At 38.6% G+C, this 23,334-nt stretch overlaps 1 protein-coding gene across 10 annotated transcripts in view; it reads right to left on the minus strand.

The window, feature by feature from the left end:
• Nucleotides 1-9,012: 9,012 nt before the first annotated feature.
• Nucleotides 9,013-23,334, minus strand: part of stk11ip (serine/threonine kinase 11 interacting protein) — a 34,282-nt gene continuing 19,960 nt past the window's right edge. For 7 of the 10 annotated variants that reach the window (XM_087139875.1, XM_022231356.2, XM_022231355.2 and 4 more), the window contains 5 exons: nt 21,584-21,628; nt 20,386-20,555; nt 20,014-20,064; nt 18,991-19,134; nt 9,013-11,641 (listed from right to left, as the gene is read on the minus strand). In XM_087139875.1, coding sequence (XP_086996001.1) covers nt 11,624-11,641; nt 18,991-19,134; nt 20,014-20,064; nt 20,386-20,555; nt 21,584-21,628 — 428 coding nt within the window. In that variant the 3' untranslated portion in view covers nt 9,013-11,623. Of the gene's footprint in view, nt 11,642-18,252; nt 18,295-18,990; nt 19,135-20,013; nt 20,065-20,385; nt 20,556-21,583; nt 21,629-23,334 lie in introns of those variants that run through there. The other 3 variants (XM_087139873.1, XM_022231359.2, XM_087139876.1) reach the window with 3 other exon arrangements.

A 23,334-nucleotide genomic window follows, 5' to 3' on the forward strand; every position in this document is an offset into this window, starting at 1 on the left:
TTGTTATACCTGCTAACCAAGATAACGTTCCCGGGATTCAAATAGACACTATCACATGGGCTTCGGTCGACACAATTAAAATGCATGCAATGACGGGGTGGTACGGGTGATCACCAACCTCTCTAGGCCCCTATCAGTACTATTTCTACCGAAAGGGATCACTAACACTGGAATTGGATTCGAGTCCGAGAAGCTGCTGTGGCTTGAAATTACGCACAAGACTATGTCTATGGTAATGGCTGTACCAATTTCCCATAGTACAGTAGCGTAGAGAGAGAAGGAGGGTGACTTGCCTGGATATAGAAATCTGAAGAGGGGCACACCATATATTTTTATAGGGGGCGATGTTCATGATAAAGATGTACATATGTAATGTCTATCAAATTCATGCAGAATCTTGCATCAGAATGGTATTTTATGGCTTTTAAAAATGGCTTTCCCTTTTAGTGATATTGCAAACATTTCAGTCGTTGGGAAATCCTGAAAAGTCTTCACAATCCGCTTCGATTTTTTGCTCATCACAAAGAAGTGGTGGGACTGATCCGTTAGCCCAGCCTCCACCTCAAAACATGGGGAATATATACCCCTAACCCTCCGCCCAGAATTTACGCACGTGTCATAGTGTCGTGTTCAATGTCAAGCCGCAGCCAAGACTAACTCGGGCATGGCCTAACGCCCTAGACACAAATAGAAACAACACGAACGAGATAACAGAACATAATCATCACATCATACGTTTAAACCAGTAATCTTTCCTGTGGTTGCCCCCAAAATTCCGAGAATCAGTCGAAGAAATAAATATTGCATGATATTTTGCATGGTAGACTGCTTTGCAGCTATAATGCATGTAACTATTTTCGGCACCTGGGGGTCCAATGAAAATTGGCTTAGTTTGGTACTTATAGAAAAGAGTTTTCATACGCATGTGGAAATATTGAAAAGTTACGGCCAATACGCGCAGTACCAAGAAAGTCCAAAGCGACGGTATATTTCGTCAGTTGTGCCAGCCCGTGTTCACCTCTCTGGCCGGATAGGCCTATCCTGAATCCAAGGTCGCCTGGTTGTTGATTTCCCTATGGCTAGACGGGATGACAGTTAGGCCTTTTCCTCCCGCAACGGATTGCCGCGCTTAGAAACAGGGCTGCATGGGATCAGCTAATGGAGAGGTCACCCTGACAACGCCATTAAAGTCACCATAAAGGGTGAAAACTGCAACACCAATTAGGAAAACATACAGTAGGCCTATAGAGAAAATAATTGTGTCATTCTGAAGGACGTATTTCCCCTTCCCAACAATGGATTTTCAACAGATAATTCACCTTATAAAACAGACATGATAAATTTTGAAATGTTTCCAACCATGTTTCCAACAATGCCAAGCATTTACTATATAGTACAGTCGAATGTCGTTAATAAGAGGTCCTTCGGACCTGGAAAATTACCCTATTATAACAGGAACCTTGTATCATGGGAAATTCAAACAATTAAAAAAACAAAGGATTAGGACTTCAAAATGTTCTTGTTATAAGCAGAATCTTTACTTATTAACGAGGTTCGACTGTACTGGTCCTACAAAATGTAAACATTATGGTGTTGTTTGAAAAAAAATTAATCCGTGGAAGCTAGGGAAATGCACATGAATGGACGACATTTTTCAAAGTTGAGTCACACGATACATTCCATGACTCACATCAAAGGCGTTTCAATTTTATCCGATGTGTAAGTCCGTTTCGTTCATTCTTTTTTTTTTTTACCAGAAAACACGAATTAATACAGACCTGGTGGTAGTGCAGCTTATGAGGTGAGATAAAGAAGCGAACAACAAAATCATGGCTGGATAGGAGGTGTAGGAAATGACCCGTGAAAATTCTGCTTTGCAACAATTTGACCCACGCAATGTTTCGTTCAACACAAGTTTTGTATTCAGCTTCAGTAGCAGAGAACTACAAGTTTTATTGTGCTTTCCCCCCCCCCCTTTATGGTGCTACTCTCTCTGATATCGGACTGTCAAGGGGTGAATACAAAAACGCCGTGCAAAGCCCGATACTGATGCTCAAAGTGGATATTAATTCTAAAATAATATTAAAAAGAAAAGAAAAATAAGAAAGGGCGAGAAAATTAGACATTTGACAAAATAGTGAGGATGATATCAACTTCTGATGTCCTTCATGAAAAAGGCACATACACGCCGCTCTGGATTGTCACTTAGGCCTAGTCAAACATGTGGAAGTCATGCAGTCTTCCCATTCATTCAATGATAACTCTTGTAAGTTGTTAGAGATCGACACATAATATGAATTAAACAGTGTCAAGATCCACTGAAGAGCGTGATGGCACTCCAGATTCATTGCCGAAGGTTTAGATTTAAATTATAACCATTTCCACTATATTATCAGATTCGCTATCTGTGAACCTTCTTGGTGCCAGAAGAATAGTTTTCGTGAAAAAAAATGTTTCAGAGCAGGCCTTATAAAAAAAGCTGTCAATAAGCCTTTTACGACTTAAATTTGATTGAAATATAGTACACTGAGTTATCTGATTACACATAAATGTAACAATTTGAATTCCCCAAACTAAAGACACTGTTGCTATGTACATTCAGGCGTTCAGGGCAAGCTTTTGCACAGCAACTACCATCTCTGGAATGGACCATTGAAAACAGTGCATTGTTGCAAGGCGCCGGCCTCGTACTGAACTAAGCAAACCTTGCCCCTAACCACGAGGTAAAGCAACAGTGTCTTTAGTGTGTACCGGGTTTTATTCAAATTTAACTCGGAAAAGGCTTATTTAAAACTCTGACCGGTACATTTTACTAGGCCTTTCACCCCAAGCCGGACTCTAAGACCGTCCATGCAAGAAGTTAAGGCCGACATGTGCGCATTGCATTATACATGTACGCATGTGCATTCCATTTACTGTAACTTTCCAGAAAACCCCTTTTCGGCATAGTTTTCAAGTCACAGTAAGCAAGTGTTATAATGATCCTTAATGATGCACAAAAAAGATGCTCCTGGTAGGTATTCATTATGAGAGAAATAAAATGAAAACTATCTGAAGGATTTTTACATAATATTTACGCACTGGTTTTGGCGCTTATGACCCCCCCCACCTTCGTGCAGGGTGCATATTTGAAGTTATTGTAACTATATTCTCCAACAGTTAGAAACTGATAAACAATAGTTTTATACGATATATCAACAAAAAGTTCTCTCAACCCTCAAAGAACCTTAAAAAAAACATTTTCAAACTGAGGCAGACACCACCCCAATTGTTTTGAAACTTAGCATGCACATAGAGACACTCAAAAGTGAAATTTAAATTCAATATGACAAAGGGTCTTGATGCTGTGGCTATTTTAAGTTCATGACCTCAAAAGTGTCGGCCTGGGTGCGTCGAGTACGTAAGAGGTATGGATTTTGGGATGAACCTGTCTCGGAAAAAAATCGCAATGCGCGAGAACCATGTGTCTGATTTTCGCAAAACCAATGTCAAAATGACCGGAACATCCTCCGAGCTCGAGGTGTGAAAAAATGCACTGCAAAGATATTTCAGAAAATGTTCGGGGTGCGTTTTGCCTCCAGCTTTTGTATGGTTTGCTTAGGGAGGTTGTTATGCTGTGTCCCTTCCTAACCCTGCAGATGACGGCCATACAGAGAAACTGACCTTCAGCCATGAACCCCGCCATCTTAAGTAGCAATTTTTCTTCGAAGTGCAACAGGGGACGATATAACGGTTAGTTTTCAAAACGAAGTAAGGTTTGACAAAATGTTAACAAATATAACGTAAATGTGTTCTGAAGCCTGTCCAAGGTCAATCGCTGGCAGCGGGCCTAATAAATGACCATCGCTTCTGAGGATTGCCCCTACTGCTGTTCCCACTGGTAAGCCACTCATCCAAAGAACTAACCAGAAATGCACATTTGGCAATTGGAATTGCATATACTAACAGTCTGTGACAACGCATCAATAAACTTTTCTGAAAATGGTGTCTTAATATAGTAAAATCTATCCCGTTTCAAGCAATAAGTTGTTAGAAGAGAATTAATCCGACATAAACATTTTGTTTACTTCAAGTAATTATTTGCAATTTTGAGCATATCTTCACTTTTTAACTTCTGCGTTTTCATTTACTGTCAGTTTATTTTGGAAGTGGAACCTCCAAACAGCAATTGCATTAATATCGACACTTTCTGTTCGGCAAAAATCTTAAACATGAATAACAAAATATTATTCTATTTTGATTTTGCAGTTTGCATCAACAAAGTGTTTGCATTTCTATACATTCAAGAGTTATATCGGATCTTTCTGCGAAATTGAAGCTAGGCTGTATTAAGGAAAAGAAACTTGTGTACAAATATAAATCCTAACCAACACATTACAACGGCAAGGCCTTTAACATTGCAAAATTATATTAACAATGACAAATATCAAGCTAGGTTCATTCGTAACATTGCCATGTTATTCTGGTTGCATTGCTATCACCATCATCATATTTTCTTGGTGTAATATGCAAAATTAATTACGCAATGTCATTACACTCAAGGACTGAAATGTAACTCACTTCGTCTACAAGTCCATTGAAGAAGTATAAGCCATGAAATCATGGTTGTAACAATTTCGATCCTAGGTCCGCCACATTCTGCAGGGCTGAGAGACATTGATTTCCAACGAATCTTGGTCCCGATTTCCATCGAAGTTTGTCGAAGGACTAAAAAATCTTCAGGCTCTGAAAAGTTTTTTTTTTGGTTCTCTTACCCCATACATACGGTGAAAGAAGATAATAGAAATTGATTCATCCGGATCAGTAGAAAACAAGATTAAGTATAGGGCTTGTTAAGTCTCCCGTGCCAATTTATGCGTCGACCTGCTACATGTACAGTCGCAACAGTCACAGTGGACCGACACGAAAATTAGGTTAATTCTGTTTGGTAAAGGCACACAATAAAGACGAAATTCTCGTGTAACAGAAAACATATAAAACTGCTTTCACGATTTATCTTGCACACCGGTTGAACCTAAACCTCCACCCCCACTAGCTCCTTTCGACGCCTTGTCGAACCTATCCTGGATTTCAAGCAAGCTGGTGCGCCTCTTCGTCTCCTTAAACTTGCCCGACCTGGAGACGCTGAAGGCCCGGTTCCTTCCCGGTCTGGATTCTTTGCTCCGGACGCTCACATCTTCCGGCTGTACAGGCTCGCTGACTGACTTGGGCCGGCGCTTCTGCTCAAACGGCGGGGTAGCCCAGTTCTCTGGGGCGGACTGGGGACTGCCCAAGGACGAGATATCATTGTTGTTGCCCCTGTCAAAGACAGGCGAGTACTCCTCGTCGGACGGAGTCTCGGAGACTGACTCCACATTGGCCGAATGGTGTCGCTGCGATTTCGGGGGCGGGTACTGGCGATCCGTGGAGTGATTCGAGGAACTCTTTACCGGGGAATTTTGCTGCGAGGCCTTTGTTCTTTTCCCGTCCCCTCCTGAAAGTTTGAGTTTTAGAGGCATCTTGGAATCGGTAACCTTGTCAAGAGAAAGATCTGGCGAACGTTTTATCGGTCTAGTCAAATCGTTTAATTATCGCTGCATCTCAATCTCAAAGATCCCGTTGTACATGTACATCCCAGAAGGTATATTTGTCAGCTAGCCGAATTGCTTGAAAAATATGCCTACTTCCTGAAAATCTGTTGCCAAGGTAACGCAGACGAAAGCGGTTACTAAAGCATAATCAATGCAGATAGATTTTGTTTAGCCCTTCAAAGGCACATCTTGGGGACACCAAACAGGCAGTGCACGTCCTCTTGGCATAATCATATACTGCGAGTATTTTTCCCCCACAGGGCTTGAAAAATCTGTCGAAATGCCAATATTGTCACATTCAAAATCGCACACAGTAACTGCTCTACTCATGAATAATATTCCTGGAGTGTATCAGTGAAGAAATTCTCCACGTTGCAGGTCCCTCATGGACATTCCTGATCCATCATGCACATTCCCCGGCTTGTGACATCAATCCGATCCAAGCATGTACGGTGGTTCCATTGCGGCGTCCATGTTGTGATGGCGTTGTCTGCGACGCTGATACCTCATCAATGACCGTGACTACACGCACAATGATGCGAATGAGAGCTGAGCGTGTGAAAAATACAGTTATTGTGCTCTTGCCCTCAATCGCAATTGGCTAAAATACCTGAACATCGTCATAAAGCCAGAAGCAAATCGGCCATTTCGAGGGGTCATCTGTCATTTTACAGTGAAGATCTTGATGTACATTACAACAACCATCAAGTTCAAATGCGTGGATGATGGGGTTATGGCGGCCACGGCTCAATGTTTGCTGAATGATTATCGAACAGACCGTTTTAGGTCATCACCAGCTGATACGACAAACACCAGCACAGGTGAACTTGTCTCATCCTGCATAATAGTGTACGTGGAGCGATACTACTGCATTGAGTGCTTTGAATCAAAGTACAGACTCCAGCTAGCCGGCCAACCTGTGTATTGTGCAGCTTATTTGTATTATTAACAATGTATATCATATTGTCGGGTGCTTTTGAGAAAAAGAAAAAAGCTGGCTCATACAGCACCCGAGCGAAGGCCGTATCAACACACAACAATGGTTCACTCCAGACGCAAGCCCGGTACGAGGCAGTGAATATACCGACGTTGTTGTGTGATAGATGTGTATGAACGAACACCCGCGCATGCGTAGTTAAAGAGGTCCCTCAGAAAAACGGTGAAAATCCTGAGTGCGCAAGCGCGATTTGTTAATACAATTTTTTCATGGGAACTGCATGCACACGTTTCCCAGGGTCAAAGGAGTAACTCGTCTTGTGTTAGTGCTTTCAGTCTATTATTTTGATGCCGACGCAGGCTTTCCTGGTCACGTTACACCCGAGAGAGTGAGAAAATAGTCGGGACTCAGGCGGGGGAAATCACACAGATGCAATTGAATGGTTTCGATTGCAGGTTGATACTAGCAACATGGTGACGGGAATGGTGCTAGAAAGTGCCAAACAATATGGAACTGAAACTTTACAAAGCCGTTTCTGGATTTTAAAATACCAGAATAAAGTATTTTGGGTTTCAAACACTTCAACTTGTGTCTGCCCCGTTTTCATTTTTTTTTTACACTTTCAGACGGTGATGAAAGGTGATGACTGCCGGGATTGAACTACTTTTGTGTGATGGATTTTGATTCTTCGTTGTTCTTTTTGCCCGAATGAAGAAGGAATTATCCAATGTATTCAAAGCAAACTAGACTGGTTAAATCGATGAAACTGACAGCCATTGCTCGACCAACCATCTGATATGTGCCTACAGACAATTCTGGTGACCATGGTAACGCCATCACTGGTTATTTGCAGTGGCCGCCTTTAATGGCGATAAGCATTGTGACAGTCGCTCCATATAAAACCCAACACGATGATTAACGCCATTCAAGGGGGCCATATGTGAGTGGATTCGTCTCCAGTTATGCAATCATAACTTTATCTAATAATCAAAAAGGTCAAACTGCCTGAAACTAGTACATGTACCTCTGTCTGCCAACTATTATGCATTATCACCGCTTCATGCGATTTCTTACGCAGCTGCTCTTAAGTAGGTCAGGGTTTCTGAGCGAGTCGAAGGAGGCAATACAACCGTAAGCTGATACGAATGCACCGGTTGAAGTCGCTGCAGGACGGCGGTTCCTCAACACGCGTACATCAAGAGACAATAGATGGATTAGCAGGCTTGAAAAACTCTGTGACCCATTGCAGTTTATATAACGATTGAATACAATCGTCGACTGCAGGTACATTGTCACCAAATAAAGCTCCATGTTTAAATAAACACGCAAGCAGGTTCCGCGGCTAAATGGCGGCCTAAATGTGCAGTTCTTTGGAAAAGAAGAGTATCAAAACTCTGTAAAAATGCAAAACGACGACGTTTAATATCTCACTTTTTTCAGTAGAGACATAATTAGGCCTCCTTTGTCTTGATGTTGGCGATTTAAAACAGCTCATAAAGTTAGGGCTCCTTACGGGGAAATATGTATACATGTATCTAGAATTCATGCCTAGAAGGTTATGGCAACAGTAATCTAAAATTCACAAACTAATGTACAAAATTCTACGTCTCAATTTTACGCCAGCAATGTACAACACAACAACGAAAAAACAGAAAAACACACGCTCGGGCAATTTGAAATCAAATTCTTCTAAATTGATGAAGCATCGCTGATGCGGCGAAACACAATCGGTTCAAGACCGTTTGATTTGCTTATCTAAACGTGAAAACGCACGAAAAATTCAAGGAAACGAATTTGGGTTCAGCGAGAACTGACACTAATGATATTTCCCGTGGTGACAGCATGATCAACGAATATCAGTTGACCAAGGGTTTATTTCAGGATGAGAGTACAATATACTTTGTATACGATTTCCCCAAACCATCCCAAACTTAAGTCAGAGGTATTATTGCATCTCTTGGGTATGCACTATCTACGACTGCCGTCAATTATTTTATTACTTTTTACGTACGCATCAATTTAACACCAAATCACCATTAGTATTGACGAATGTGTGCCAACCTTGCCGTTCGTGTGTGTATACCCGAGGACAAAACAGGTCCCCTATACAAGGCTGTGTGAACCTTATGTGATCCAAGTCAGGTCCACACAAGGTCCTTCCTCCTTGGGTCAGGGTTATCCGTAGTTAAAGGAGCAAAAGTCAACCAACCATTAACAAAACGAAATAGATTTTGCCGAACCTAGTAATTTGGTACTACAGTGACAGTGTTGAGGGCAAGTGGGATGGCAAGAAATGTACCGTTTACAGTATCACTAAAAAGTATGTTTCTCCAAAAAATGCTCCTTTCAGACAGAACAATGTCTGGCCTCGACTAAAAACTTAATTTTTCCATCCTCCAACACCGACATCTTTAAACAAAGCCGTAACCCCAAACAAAGAATTGTCTGTAAGACTGCACAAGACAGAAAACAGCCAATTATGAGGGTTGACCAGGCAACCTGAAGTATCGTAAACAACCAAATTGACACTTTTATTTTCCAAACAGTACTATAAATCCATTTTATTTGACTACATCTCCGAGGCATGTAAAGTTTTTTGTGACTTACCGATAGTATTTACTGAATTTAATTTTAAGTTTGATTTATCTATTAAGAATGTCAAAGGAAAACACATTTTACCAAATTTCACGTGGATAGGTCAAGAATGATTTTCAAGTTAATGTACCAATATTCTTTTGATCTGATATATCCATGTGACAAAAAGAACGTTAAAACATAGTTTCTTTTAATCCAGCGAATCCCGCACCTTGCGCAAAACTGCATTGTCTATACTAAAATGAAATAAATTGTATGCATGTTTTTGCTGATAATGAACTTTTTTGTTTCCTCTTCCTGCTACCAAGGAAAAAACAAGTTTTTTAAATCTTTGGAAGAAATTTAACAACTACGGATCTTTTGGTTTTTCACTAAAATTTTCATGGGGTATAATTTCGAAATCATCATTTGATAAACATGAAAAAAAATCTTCACCAAGCTGCACAATGAAAATATCCGCCACTGTAAGCAAAAATCAAAGTGGTATGTATATTGCACGTTATCTTCTAAATTCCCAAAGCTGGACCGAGTATTGAAAGCATAAAACAATCATACCGTCGAGCCATCTTGTGCTTTTATCTTGAATTCGTCTTCTCACAATTGATATTCCCACAGAGAAGCTTTCTTCACGGAGAGAATATTGCTTTTGTATTATTGGATATTGCCAGTTGCTTGGTCTAACATGCCAAAGGCTAACTTTCCGCATACGCATGTACAATTTGTCCAAATATTTTGACCAAATGTCTGAAGCCAAACAAAAGTAAACTAGTCTTGATAATTCAGAGAAATGTACAGGGAATTCATATTTAAACATGTGTTCCACTTTAGCACCAAAAATATTGTAAACCTTTCATTCAACAGCCTCCTTTTATTTTACAAATTTTTTCTCATAAACTACACTCCACGAATGGAAAAAATGAGTGCTTTTGTTTGTTACTTTTTCTTTCAAATTTATCCACTGCAACAGTGCATTTTCTTAAACTTTTTGCTTCACTTGATATTAAGTTACAATGTATAGATTTCCTTCAATGACTTAATACTTGAAATACGTGTGTGTTTACATTCTATATTTGAAATCTCAGATTTCCTTTCCCAAAAGCTTTAAATTGCGCTTTATCAAAAAGTCTAAAGGTTTCCTGTGAAGAAAAAGCTTTGGAAGGAAAAATTAAGGGACAAAACATAAAGACATCCGTCAAGAAAGATAATGAAACCTATATAAGGGCTTGCTTCATCACTGCATTGAATCTCAAGGTCAACACTATACAAATTGATGAAAATTGTTCGCAAAGTAAAAACAAAACTGCCCAACTCACACCTCACTTTTCTTCGACACATACCGGAAACCAAACATAAACTTTGTAATTAAGTACAATATTTGTTCAGTTTCTGCTTTTTCCATTTGAGTAAGCTTGCAAGTACCCAACAGGATAGTCACCATAACTCCATCTCATATACACAAATCGAACAATACAGCAAACTTGTGCAAAATCACAACTTTCCATTGGCATAAATATTTGGCTTATCACACAAACAGCAGCAACCAAGATTTCTTCTGACCCAAGGTAAACCTTCAAGATACTGAAAACATCAGAGGATAGGTTCAGTGTCATCCTCATAATAGGTAAGTGTTTCAATGAAGAGAGGCATATTTAAAATCCAATGGAAACAAGAAGATCGGGGCCCAATTTCACAGCTCTGCTTAGCACACAATTCCAAGCTAACAAAGGCTCCACGTATTTCAGGGAGACCGTAAGCAGTAAGCAAAGCCAAAGGCATGCTGACCTTGGAAGAAAAATTTACTTCAACTTAGTGATGTAACAATAGAAATTGCTATGTGCAACCACTTGGACAAACACACCAAGCACTGCCATGATATAGTGGTTAAGATCATCATATTTTCTGATAAAGTTAGCATGACTTTCTGCTAACTATTAAGTAGCTCTGTAAAATTGGGCCCAGATGGGGCGGGGGCACTGATACGGACCCTACCCCCAATTTTAAGTTTTGTTTTCATCAAGATAACTGTCTCTTCCTGCCTTTTCATTTTTTGATCGCAACTTATTATGTTATAAATCAAAAGATAGAAATTATCATAATATAACATGCCCCACTCTTGTATTTGGTGTGTCCCTTCTGTTAATGCTGGGTACCCCACCCCCTTGCAAATGCTGGATTTGCCACCAATAATCAGGGTTTGTCACACTAATTTGCATATTTTTGTTGGGGAGGGTGGATAAATTATACACAGCTGTGGCCTACATTGCTGATACAAATAAATATTAATGTATTTTGGGAGTGGGTGGAGTTGAGAGTGAATGGGAGGCAGGTTGAATCCTCAATTCTCATTCTCTTTCTGCCACACTGCAAAACCTGCTTTTGATTGTTTGAGCAATCTGCACAGGCATGGCTACAAATGAAAAGCACCACTTCCCTCCTGTAACAATGGAACGCCTTTCTGACAAACTCTCCAGCAAACACTCTTTTGTATTGCACTCACTGAACATCACTGCAGTCACAGAGGTCAGTCTGAAAAATCATCCTGTAAACAAACACACAGAGGAAATAAATTTAGCACCTAAAACAAGGGCAGACTATCATTACCTAAGAATGGGATGATTTGTATTCTCCAGGTCCTTAAATTCATTCAATTGATTTTTGTTAAGTAGCTGTTAAGCATATTTATCATATTTTGTGGACTTCCAAGATAAAAACAAAATTATCTCCCAAGAGATATACCTATTAGAAAATGCACCAACGAACACAGAAAAAATAAATCAGATCATAAATTTTTATGGACAATTACTAGGCTTTGTCAGTTATTAGTTTGGGTTTTTGTTCAGTTTGGGATATCGTCACTCCAAAACTTCAAATTTATCATGTTAAGGACAGGTTATCTTTTTTTTCCTGTTATCACCTGAGAATTCTAAACCATTGAACATGTCGACTGGCTGATTTGCCAAATGATAGCTGATGCGTATTTGACTGTCCATCTGTTGTATGACATACTTTTGAGGTGAGTGTAGCCACTAGACAGAGTGTGTGTGTATGCATTTGCCGAGTCAACAAAAGATCAAGCTGGGAACACAACAGCAGTGAAATTTGACGATCAAAATTGGCTCTCTGTGTGAACTATCTCACTTGTATCGTAACTGCGGATTTTGTGTAAAAAGACAAATTGAGCACTATAATACTGATGGATGAAAACTTAATGTTTGAGTGTGCATTGACATGATAAGAAACAGGGGAAAATGAAAGACAAAATGGTAAATGATCACTCGATTGCCATCCGTGCACAGCACCCTGCCTGGGAAAAAACCCTTATCATGGTATCCATGTTTACCCGGGACTGTGGTACACGAAAATGCTGACCCCCCATTTTCAATGCGTCACACAACCAATAGAAGAGGACCGGTATCAAGGTGACTATTAATCTAAACAAATAACACTTTGGCCGCGATAATTTATTTCTGTGCTAAGTCACTGGTGAGTACGCAATGAATCTGGGTCTCACCACCATGGGTGCCAATTCACGATAGGATATGGAAATCAGGCGGCAGTATTTCTTGACATTTTTTTGAATGGTGTAAACCTTCAAAATCAATGCATAGGAACATCTTGACAGGAAAAAAAAGAACATGCCAGATTTTACTGATCACAGATGCAGCAAATTTACTTGAAATAAACTGACAATAGAAGAAATTAGAAAAACACCAATCTGATAATGGATCAGCTATTTGCAAAGACAAAGTTAATCTGTGGATCTAAATATCCATAGAGATACATATAGACTGACCTAAGGAGATACCATTACTACAGTGACACAATACTGAAGCACACTATGACAAGTCACACCACCTGATCAAAGAGGTGTATTCCCAGGCAGGGGCCTCCTCTAAACATGCTACCAATGGATAAATGGTCCCTAATCATGTTTGCAAGATGAGCCTATTAGGCTAAATAACAATTTTTAAAAACCCTGTTTGAACAACCAACTCCTTCAACAATATTTGAGAGGGCTTAAAATATCTCTAACCCCTCACTTAATGCCCTCTAGGTTACAGCGCAAGCAATATACAACTTCTAGATGAAACTACAAACCATTAGGGGCATTTTCAACCAGTTCTCAAGACCCAACACCATACGTTCGTTCACACTTTACCTTAATCCCTCTAACTATCAGATTAATTGTGTGCAGTGATGGCTATAAAAGTGTAGTTGAATTAATCTCACTAATTACGCAAAACGAGCAGGTTGATCAAATAAACGTTCTCCTTCTTTGATAACCTAAATTGTAATCACAAAATAAAAAACGTTAATTTCAAAACCAAAACAAAAAAGAAAAACTACCAATTTCCATGAAAATGTATTAATACACACTGTAAATACTTCATGTACTGCATTGTTTCTAAATTTGTTTCTAAGTTTTTAAATGGTGTGAAAAACGAACTATAGTATATAAAATGTATCAAATCCCAAAAAAAAACAACGGTTCAGAGGGCAAACCAAATACAACATGTGACAATGGCACTTGGCCATCCCTGATCATGTTAACAAACTTTACTTCTGGTCTTTGTTGTATTAACTGACAGAGTTGCAGAAAGCTGATTGGGATTAATTCTATATACATGTGTTTTTTTCTTGATTTACTAGGCTTCACTTTGTGTTTCTTTGGAGTTTGTCTCTCCTACATATCATAATGAGATGCAACACCATTCATCCTGTTCAATTCACTGTAAGCAAACAGGGAAAGCTCTTTAAATTTGGGCCACACATGAAGTCCTTGAACCATGAAACAGGAAAATAATCTGGGTCCTGTGCTACAAACGTTACATGTACCTCACAGGGATCTCATGAATCATGAAAAAATAATGTAGTGCCTGAAAAATCGATAATTCAACCCTCGTCATATTTCAGGATTCATGCCATTGAACTAGTCTGGTACCATCCATGGCTGTACTAGTCACTTTTGATTTTTTTACAAGTAGTTCATGAAAATTCAGAACAACTCACGAAAACTCAACCCATTTAACCTCAGAAAAAAATACTTACATGTAGTGCATTATTATCATCTTATTATGAAGTGAAAGCACTTGCCAATATATTCCAATGTCACTAAACCCCCTGTGGAAATATCTCTTGCTTGTTTGTGGTAAGTTGAACCTATAGCAACATCAATTTCAACTGATATCATTTCTAATTAAGGATTTGCTGTTTAAGTCAAGAAATTTTGATTAGTCGAAATTAAAAGTGGACATGGGTCCAGATACGCATCACTTGCAATGAACTGGATTCAAAGATTTTTTTCCAATCAACTATTGAGGGTGTAATTCTTCATATAGTTTAATATTATATCAATCATTAATATAAAAAAGAATCATTAAGGTGAAAACAAACACAAACAAAATTTATATATTTAACAGAGGAAATAATCTTTCTTTTTTCCCTTTATACTTGAGGGGGGAAATGAGGTAAAGAGTAAATAGCCTGATTTGACTGCAACAAAATCAGAACAGGTAAGTGGTAGGCTCTGTATTAATGAGATTAAAGTCTGTGATTTTGTGTACTAATTGAACATAATGAGCATGCATTACCATCACCTAGTTATCGCATAGTGGCTGTTAACCTTTAAACACCATACCCCACGTACAGCTGGTACAGCGCCACAAACTGCTTATCAATTTTTAAAATCTGCTATTGGTATCAGACTATTGAGATCCATGCGCTTTTACCTCTTGGGAAATATGACTCAGAATTCAAACAAGGCTGGGTACTGCTTTACACGGTGAGAAAACATGTTAGGTTTTGAACTGTCTGTTAGAAATACCAGCACTCAATTTCCATGTGACACCTATCTTCCCATCACAATTTCAATTGAAATTTGTATGACGCACCCTCATATGTTATGCATCATTTTATCACTTGGAGCAGACATTATCTACAAAATGTACCAAGTGTCCTTAGGGTTTTTGATACTGTTTCTCATTAACATAATTATAAATCAAGAGAATACATTTCTCTACATGCAGTTGTTTGAGTGACTACAAGTTCAAACGTTGCCAGCTTAGTGTATGATTGATATGTCACATTACTTAAACCTAAAAGGTGCAGCTGTGTTAACACAGAATAATTTGATGTTAAGCATAGTTATTATGTCGGTGTAAATGACATAGTTTTCTTTTCAAAATGTTAATAATAGAATTAAATTGGTGTAAGGTGAAAACTTACAATGACACCAAACAGCAATGACACTTCTCTCTAATGCACAGTTAGACTTATTTCATGCTTTCCCCAATTCAGGTTCTGCATGTGACATCAAAAAGCAAATTTTTGCAACCTGTACTTTTGACTCAGCTCAATCATTTCTTGCAGTTTTCCTTGCACTCTAGTAACATTTCATGGAAATTCCAGAATGCCCCTACATGTAGGTGAACCAAATCTAGGATTTATCTGATGAAGCAATTTATTCCAGGATTTTCTTCAAGGGGCAAAAACTTTCAAGCTTTTCCTAAACAGGACCCAAATTGCTGGAGTTTCAAAAACGGTCATAATGTTTAAGACTCCAGGTTCTGTATGACTGTCCCTGAATTTAAGAACTTCCCTATAAGTACCCTAAAATCCAAAGCTTCCAAAAAGATTCCCCAATTTCTTAGACTTTCTATACTGAATTAAAATTTCAAAGCCCTTCTAAAACACCAAGGCTTCAAGCCATTTCAAAATGCACCTCAAACCCAGGACTTAATATCCTAAACTGGCAGAAAATTGACCAAAATTTCAATACCCCTGAAGAGTTTCAGACACCAAGGTAAATGTGGCCATTCAAGAGTAACAAATACAATGGCCTAGCCAACCCACTCTGCATTTATGCTTGATATTCATGGCCCTGCTAGAGCACACTGGACAAAGGGGACATGTTATCCATAGAATTCTGTCTGCAAGGTCGCAGGTTCTGCTCCAGTGAAAAACTGGCATTATGTAACTACACATTGAACTGATGAAACTTCACAAGGTAAAACTAGGACAATTTCTCAATGTACATTGCCATTTAATATCATAAAAAAATAATGCTTAAAAAGAACAATGCCAAAACTGTGTGTGGTACCACAGTGTGTGAAATTAGGCCAGAAAAGTGGATAGACAAAATGTACAAGCAGTGCGACCAATTTAGCTTTACCAAGGCCTCATGAGAACAACTCTCACAGTTTCAATGTTATGAGCACAAAAAAAAAAGGGTTAAATAATCCCCAGGGTTCCGCCTTCGGGACCTTGACATTGACATTTCCTTCAAACATTTGTCCATTTACAGCTGCTTTTGATCAGACAATTACCAAAAGTGGTCAGCAGATGTCTGATTTCCAACTGTAAATTTACGGTCTGGTATCGGAGGACCTGAAAAATGATTATAGGATGATTCGCAATAACAATAACAATAATAATGTTAAAACATATTGTTACATTAAAATGGATGCCGGTGATGGCAAACATGGTGGTTTTTGTTAGCAACAAGGACACTGGTGTAACTTGGATAAAATTTCTGAAGATGAAAACCTTTGGGATCACAAAATTGTGATCTGAAAATCCAAAAAAGTTGTATTATTCATTAATTAAGAACATGAATTTTTCAAAGCTAAGCACAGTCAAGCTTGACAAAGGTTTAATGTTGTGTCAATGCTCCGACTTCATTGCTTGGTGGTTTCGTGGTGGTGCGTAATTATGGTACCAACTTTTCAAGTGAAATAGGAATCAGTTTGACCAGCTCCAGATTGGGTATACATTTCTTCAAACATGCAAATAATCACATAAGAAAAATATCCCTTTTACAGCCAGAACCACCACCATGAAAAGCAAATTTTCTGACAAAGCATTAAAATTCAGTTCATGAAACAGAATTTTAGTAAATCTAAAAACAGACAGCTTGTGTAAATGCTTTTGCAAATTTTGCCTTGACATGATGGCTTAAAACAGGCATGTACTGATAAACCTTTTTGACCGAACAATTATGAATCTGTATGGCCTGACGTTGAATAAAATTTATTACACACCTGTGGTTGGGTATAACTTTTGCATGCATGTGCTCTCAGTCACTAGTACATCATGCATGATTTTCTCCTTTTTGAGATGGCCGCAAGATTTTTAATTTCTGACGGTATTCTTTTTTGTACGATTGTTTTCGTTCATCTTCTTAGGCAGCTGAAGCCATATTTAAATATTCGTTTCAAGTGGGTACTGTTTCATGCTCCAACTAACGTTATATCATGAAATCATCATTTGCATACAGCAATGCATGGTCAGTGTGGTACTTATGGCCATCTATCACAATGCCTAACACTTTTGTATGCAACATTTCAATTGGTTAATATGCCTGGTCCCCAATGCATCTGTTTACATCCCATGTCCCAATCACAGATGCTCTAGCTTAGTAGATTACGATGTCGAGCAGTGTAGTCTACACTCGTAGCCATACAATGTATACTTCCAGCCTTTGAATGAGGATTTTATCAGGTGAGTTAAAATAGTCAAAACCCATATTTTAGGGGGGAGGGGGAAGAAAACGTACGGTCTTCTTTTCAACAAATTCCCATATGAAATATATGTAGACAAGTCATACTAGGTGGCAGGTCTGTTCATGTTTGGGTGGGGGCTAAGGCATTCATGGAAGAGGGGAATGTTACTCCCTTTGAAGTTATTACATTTATTCAGCAACATTTATTTATGGACAGGCGATGTTTATTCCTGTCAACATGACATGCAGAGCAACACCAAATCAATTAAGTTATTTAGTATTTGACTGATTGAATATCCCTTCAATTGAATATTCAGATTCCGGTAATTTATTTGGCACAACCTTAATGCAGAATTGTACAGCCTGGGTTCTTTGTAGATGTACTTAAATGTATGAGAATTAAAAAAAATTAATAAACCTGTGTGACATCAAAATATGGCATTTGATACATAATTAAATGTACATTGATAAAAACGACAACCCATGGGCATGATTTCTGTGCTTGTAAGTATGTGAGATTACTTGACATTGGTTATTGTGGCCATGGAAAATGGTAATGTCGCATCACATGGGAAATGTTGGATATTGTACATGTGTACAATGAACAGGTACATGTAATTGCAAAAACAGAACAATATAAGGAAACCAACCTGGGATGCTTTGTGCTTGAAAGTTCAAGTTCGTGTTAAAGCCTTGATGAGTAAAAATGAATGAAAGCGGTTTAAGAGTGAATCTCATCCCAACTGTGTTATCTCTCTCTTTTCCTTTATTGGGGAGCGTTTCTTGAGTACACATACATTGGTGGTTGGTCTCAAGGTAGAATGACCTCATATAGGCGCTGGTCTCATTTTCCTCTTTCCCACTCACTGGCTTGGATTTTCACTTCTATCGTGTTTTGGTATATTTTGCCTCTGTTTCTTTTGAATGTTTCTATTTCTATTACTGTCATTCTTTTTTATGGATTCTGCCAGTGTCATAAAATAAAATAACAATATGAATATCTGCCTAACAAACACTAGCAATGCAATTTTGTTCATACAACCCTTGAATTTGCCCATTTGTGTCTTAATTCACCACATTTTCAAGTTTTTTTATAGGGCATTTCGGTTTCCATGGGAATGAATATTTCCATAATCATCAGCATAACAACTGGGAAGAAAATCTCAATATTAGACTGATATGTATGCAAATTAATGCTGGAATTTTTCACATTTTGCTGCCTTGAATTTCCTGTTCTTTGGTGATTCACTGTTGTGTAAGAGTGTGACAATACACCAATGTGCAACCCTGTCTCAAAAATGTTTTCAATTAGCACATTGGGGTTTCACCATCTGAATAGAAAACTCATGAATTATTCAACTAAATAAAAAACTATTCATTTAACCAACCTCAAATGTTAACGCCGGGTGAACCGTCTGCTTGAGCTCCACACCAAACATCTCCTTCCAAGGTGTCTGAATAGCGTTCAGGAGGCAAAGCAAGGAGGTGCTGTTCTCCGTTGAAATGTGCCAGTAAGATTGCTCTGAAGTATCCTAAAAATAAAGCCATGAGTTATAACATGCTTAGTACGTCCTGGGCCCAATTTCAAGGTGCTGCTAAGCACACGATTTTATGCTAATAGAGGCTCGGCATATTTCATGGAGACCGTAAGCAGTAAAAGCAGTAACAAAAGGCATGTTAACTTCAGAGGAAACATTTGCTTAACCTAATGACGTAACAATGGAAACCCCTCTGAACGCCCACGCCATTTTTGTGCTAAGCACAGCGACCATGAAATGTTCACCACAAAATACACTTAATGTTAAGCAAATTTTTGCGCTATGGTTAATGGTAAGCAGCGCCCAAAAATTGGGCTCTTATGTTAAAACTCAGATAGTAAAATCAACAGAACACAGTATTTTTTGTGTGGTGTTATGTTTACGTCCATTGTGAGATGGGCATAACTATGGGTGATGTCTACTCATGCCAATACGGTAAGAGGCAAGTATGTAGGTTTGCTGACTAGGCAAAAAAGTCATGAACACTAGTAATAAACAAGTCGCAGGTGTCTTCTGAATGCACATTACTGTTAGGGATTCATGTCAGTTGACCTTTGATGATACAACCTGAAAGGTCACAAAGTGGCCATCGTGAACTCACAAATGTTCTTAGTTGAACACAGAGGGAAAGAAACAACCTTTGTTGGTGAGGAACAATCAGTGATTCTCAACAGATAAAAGCTCCAAAATCAGACAAGACACATTCTAAGACATCACACAATGAGAAAACAAGGAAGAGATAACAAAAAGGCTGGTGCCAAATGGAAAAGAGGACACAGCCATTCAACTCTTACACATAAAATTAAACCATCACTCATGAAGTCTTATTGGATGGGTCGCTGTAACAAATATAATTCACTGCAAATCACTTACTTCATGGAAAAACACAATGGAAATGTCTGATGGAGTATCTTCATACAGCTCCTGGAGAAGGCAAGAAAACAGTGCATTATGAAAACTATGTTGTGAGTAGAAAAATATTTAATTTTGTACCTACAAGCAGCCACGATAGCCATGTCACTGTTACACTGAAATATTGAAATTAAAGCCTCTGAGCTTGTTTACATAATCATAAAGACAACTTTTTGTGAGGTCCAAATAGTCAAATTCAACTTTATCTTCAAGATGGTGACAAATATCTTGAAAAACAACAAAACAGCAGCAAACACAATATCACCACAACAAAACAAACCTCCCCCCCACAAAAAACAACCTTCTCCTTGCAAAAGCTGGTAATGTACTCACCACTTCACCAACGTCGGTGATCTTGTGATGGTCCTTGAGTGTGAATTGCACCATCTTGGCCTGCCCTTTCGTCTTGGTCTGTCTCAGTGGCCAAAAATGGTTCTCCTCGGCCAGGTAAAGGTCACTTGGAGTCACTACAATGCTGACTGGCACAAGGTCAATGGCCAATGCTATGGGAATATTGGAAGTGAAAGAGAGTTCAGAGCAAACAGGACACTGAACTGTGCATTGAAGTTTGATCAACTGACTTCAATTAACACTGACTCCCACCAAAACACAATCTGAAGCAGTCGGAAACACTAGCTACAGGACAAACTTGTACAAACTCTATTATTATGTGCTGGACTATAATAAAACATTGCTTAGCAGTTTTACCAAGGATATATTTAGTCAGGAACAAAATTCCTCCAATAAAATCTTGATGACTGACAAAAAGAGTTGCTGTAGTTATGTAATGAACCAGTGAACCAGAAACATACCAAGGGTTGAACGTGTTAAATCAACATGCCTATTACCAGTATACATTGAAAAGTTACCTCAGCTGACATGCAGAGAAGTGAATGCAAACTGCAGTTAAGAATGTGACAAATGATGTGGAACTTAATATAAAAAGTATGAACAAAACAATGTAAGATATGTCTGGCATCACAGAGTACAACATCTTCTCTTGATGCAATGCATGTCTCTATCTGCCCTGAACTGGAACAAGAGAGGGTACATTTTACACAGAAATGGCAGTTGTCTGGCGGAGACTCACCACGAGTATGCATCGCTTTATGCATGTTTTGCAGAGGACACACTAAACGAGAAGAAACGATTTCTGTTTAAATGTGTAACTTAGTCTTCCCACGTGCACTGGGTGCATTCATGGGCTAGGTTGGAAATCTTTTCTTTGCTTGTGAGGGTGCATTTTAACTCAGGGCGGATAGTGACTGAATATAAAAAAAAATTCATCACTAGTAAAAAACAACACTGACTCAACATCATGGAAACATCCAAGGGCTAAACATTCACGAGCAGCTCTGAAATCCTCTGTTTCTGAAAATGATACACGCTGTTCAGTGTATAGCTCAAAGAAGACAGACAAAACAATGTTGTTAGTACATATCATGCTTAGGTGATAACAGACACTAAATGTTGCGGTGCTGTATAAATGTTAGTTATTAATTCAAGCATAGCACAACAATAAATGGAATACTTTTGGAGGTGTGGCTTGTGTGTTTCCAATCCAGATTCAGTAAACCTTGGTAAAAACAAAAACAAAAAGGAAGACATGGATTTTTATGAACTAGGTTTTTGTCCTATACGATGTGGTTAGTGTCTCGGTCAAGTCCTTCAAAGGCTATCTTGACAATCTATCACACGTCCCATCACAAGTCTGGTTTACAAGCAAACAGGGCAAGAACATTAAGGAGAAATTAAGGAGCAATTTTTTCAATGTTCATTTGAACAGAGCGTGACTTGAGATAGATGACTTGAGACAGACTTGTCAGGACTTCTTTTGCACTTGATATGTCAAGCATGCAGTAACGACTGTGCTGTAAGCTCTACCAACAAAGGAGAAACGGAGGGACATGTAGTCACTGCTCATCTGTCTGCACTGAATAATCAGTGCACGAGTACCCGGGGAAACATCCTTTTCCTGCGAATGACAGTTGGCCAGTACCAAGCCTCTCCTGTCTTATAATGAGGGGACAGATGTGAGAGCCATTTCCTCACCAGTTTGCAAATAACACATACAAGTACGTGTATCTATTATCACTGATTAAGGGTTTGTTGGGTTCCAGGGACGAGCTAAATTGACAGCAATGTTTTGTAATTTACTGGGAGTTACTTACGGAAAAAGTCTGTCTGTTCAGAGCACACAAAAAAACCATTTCCAAAGGCTCACTACGATTCAAAGAATGTACCACTTGGATTCCGTTTTTGAAAGCAAGCAGAATAATGCACTGTTTTAACATAAACTTGATGAAATATTTTACAGAGACACTTGATAAATGATTTGCCAAAAATAAAGCCATAATCTTGAAAATGCCACCCTCCTCACAAAAATTGTGTTTGCAAATCATACATGTACATGTTTAAGAATGAGATTAACATCATGAACAATGTACGAAAACAAACCAAAATTGAAATACAATGAAGTTATTAGACGATGGAAAATAGATTAATTCCTGCCAGTGTTGAGGTCGAAGCAAATGGTTTGAAGCTATCTGAACATCCTTCCTTTTGTATACTCAAATGGCTTCAACCCTAACCTTACTGCAAGTATCATGCTAGTAATATACTAAATCTAATATACTAAACAAAAGAAGACTTATCAATACCCAAATCAACAAAATCCAAGCGATACCTGCCCACTCTTTGATATTGTTTTTGCCAAAAGCAGACATTTTAATTCAATGCCTCACTTCAATTTTCAAGAGAACTCCATGACAAAATTCCTCTATCAATATTTCTGTTAGAGGAGAAGCATGTAATGATCTTGCACAACACTCTTGTAAACACTCCTGCACAAATATATTTGTATTGCGCATTGTGTATTTCACATTGCTCCCCCCAAGAACACCCTTTTTTACATTTTTAGTGGCAGGGTTTTGGGGTTATTCTGTTTCAATTTGTAATGCAATGCACAGTTTTTGATCTGCCAGTGTGCATGGTCAGACCTTTCACTCTCTGAGTCACTAAATTTGGAAATGAGTTGTGGTTGATGCGTACAAACGTCTCAAGCAGGGGAAATTTTGCATGAGACGATGGCACCAACTTCATCAGTCGTAAGGGAAGCATTTTAAGCATTGCCATTCAGGAAAATGGCTTGTACCACTTTAGTGTGAAATGTGAAACTGAAAAGTTAAATGGTGCATGCATGTAGTTGACATATGACATTATCTGAAGCCAATTTATGTCATGCCTTTCTTCTGGATATAATGAGCTTGTTTGTTGCATCAT

This window comes from Acanthaster planci, linkage group LG08 (assembly GCF_054643075.1).
Source record: "Acanthaster planci isolate LZ-2023a linkage group LG08, COTS_SCS, whole genome shotgun sequence".
Classification (NCBI taxonomy): Eukaryota; Metazoa; Echinodermata; class Asteroidea; order Valvatida; family Acanthasteridae; genus Acanthaster; species Acanthaster planci.